General features: G+C 32.6%; 1 protein-coding gene across 3 annotated transcripts in view; it reads left to right on the top strand.

Moving 5' to 3' along the window:
• The window catches only part of Trpc1 (transient receptor potential cation channel subfamily C member 1), a 97822-nt gene that overhangs the window by 50009 nt on the left and 45782 nt on the right, over positions 1 to 2031 (top strand). For all 3 annotated transcript variants that reach the window (XM_004629214.1, XM_004629213.1, XM_004629216.3), the window contains one exon: positions 1699 to 1830. In XM_004629214.1, the coding sequence (XP_004629271.1) occupies positions 1699 to 1830 (132 nt within the window). The remainder of the gene's footprint in view (positions 1 to 1698; positions 1831 to 2031) is intronic.

The following is a 2031-nucleotide window of genomic DNA, read 5'->3' as shown; positions in this document are numbered from 1 at the left end:
GGGAGAGGGTCCGGCCCACGCTGCACCTGGGCTGGGACTGGTCCTGCAGGCGCAGGGTAGCAGGAAGCTCTTCACACACTCACCGGACCTGGGCTAGGACTGGGTCTGGTGGTTCCCGGACCTCGGCAGAAATTCCTACTCGGTGGGCGGGGTGGGGAAGGTCTTGAATCACTTTTGATTAGACAGAAAGCTAATTTTTTTATATATAAAGCAATCAAAATAAGTTTTAAAAATGATTTTCCATTAAGTTGGCAAAAATTTTAAAAGTTGTTAATATCTAGCATTAGTGAAGATGTGGGACAAATGAGCCACCCCTTTTATTACTTTCAAAGCAACAATCAGAATTTAAAATGCACATGACATTTTGCCCAGCAATTTGAAGTATAATTTAATGAATAAAAAGAATATTAAGACCAGGGAGATAACTCAGTGGCCTAAGTGCCTTCCTGTCAAGCACAAGGTCCCGAGTACTGAAAGAAGAAATTACTATATTTTTATACCCATAAAAAGTAGTCTCTTCAGTGGACCTCTAAAACTATCATCCAGATACAGGAAATAATGTGAATATATATAAAGTTCATGATATTTTATTTTGAAAGAATGCAAAATAGCGATAGGGGAAAAAACAGCCTTAGAAATGATACAAGATTTTACTAAACAAAGTAATAGGAATTCAACAATCGTTGCTGCATAAAAAAGTAAGTTTTTCCTTTTTTGTATTATGTCTCATCATGTTTGTGTATTAATAGAAGGTATCAGGAAGGTTATGCACAATTCTTTGCAAAGTATCTTTCTTTGTTGTTATTTGTGATGGTCTTTTTGAGACAGGGTCTCGATGTGCAGTTCAGGCTGGCCTTGAGCTCACTTTGTAGCCTAGGCTGGTCAAACTCAACCTTCCTCTGGCTTCGGCCTCCCAAGTACTGGAATTACAGGTGTGCACCACCACACCCAGCTGCAAAATGTCTTTGAAGAGTAGAGTCAGTGAGGAGAGTAGGATTGTGGCGTGTCTTGTTTCCAAATTGCTTACTTTAAAAAAAAAAGTATTAAATTGATACAAAACAATATGTGTATATAACATATTCCAAAGTTAGTAAGAATTATGTTTATATATTTATAAATGGATTATAGTGAATATTTTTTGGTTTGTTTCCTACTTAGGGGTTAAAATATGAAAATGTGTCAATTTACTGAGTGTAAGGGGAGTGTTTTCTTTTAGTTAGAAATTATGCATAAAAGGATAATTTCACTCTTAAGATCTGAAACATCTTTGAGAATAACCTAGCTTAATGAATTATGTGACTGAAATCTATATGGCATATTAAAGAAATTGTATTGCTGGAAAAGGAAAAATCATCCCATCCGTATCATATCAAATATTTATCCATTATTAGCATATCTTATTTAAAATTATGTTGCTTGAATAGAGGTTTAATTAAATTGAACAATACAAACTTTTGAATCTGCAGAGATGGTAAGAGAGTTTTCTTGAAAGCAGTAGATACCAAGTTTTTCAATATTTGTACCCCAGATATTTAATTTTTCAATATTTGTGAACTTTATCTTTTAATAAGCATATTTATAGTTATTTACATACTTTCAAAATTTGTAATACTTTTTATAATTATAAGTTAAAATGCTTGATTATATGTGTATAGTAAGGTTTCTTTTTTTACAATATGAAATCAAATTTTATCACAGGTTTCGTCTTGATATATATCGATGTTTGGCCAGTCCAGCTCTAATAATGTTAACAGAGGAGGATCCAATTCTGAGAGCATTTGAACTTAGTGCTGATTTAAAAGAACTAAGCCTTGTGGAGGTGGAATTCAGGTGGGAACACATGGAAATTGTAAATGATACGTCTTTTAATTCAGAATCTTATTCATCTGGAATTTCTCCAAAGGCTGAATTTTTAAAAAAATATTTATTTATTTATTTTTAACTTTTTAAAGTTTCTAATACTAGAAGATATCATACAATGTCTTTTATTTTTTTTCTTTTTTCTTTATTTCTTTATTTCTTTTTTATTTT

The sequence above is a fragment of the Octodon degus genome, unplaced genomic scaffold (assembly GCF_000260255.1).
Source record: "Octodon degus isolate 3935 unplaced genomic scaffold, OctDeg1.0 scaffold00028, whole genome shotgun sequence".
NCBI lineage: Eukaryota > Metazoa > Chordata > Mammalia > Rodentia > Octodontidae > Octodon > Octodon degus.
This window is presented reverse-complemented; position numbering and strand designations above follow the sequence as displayed.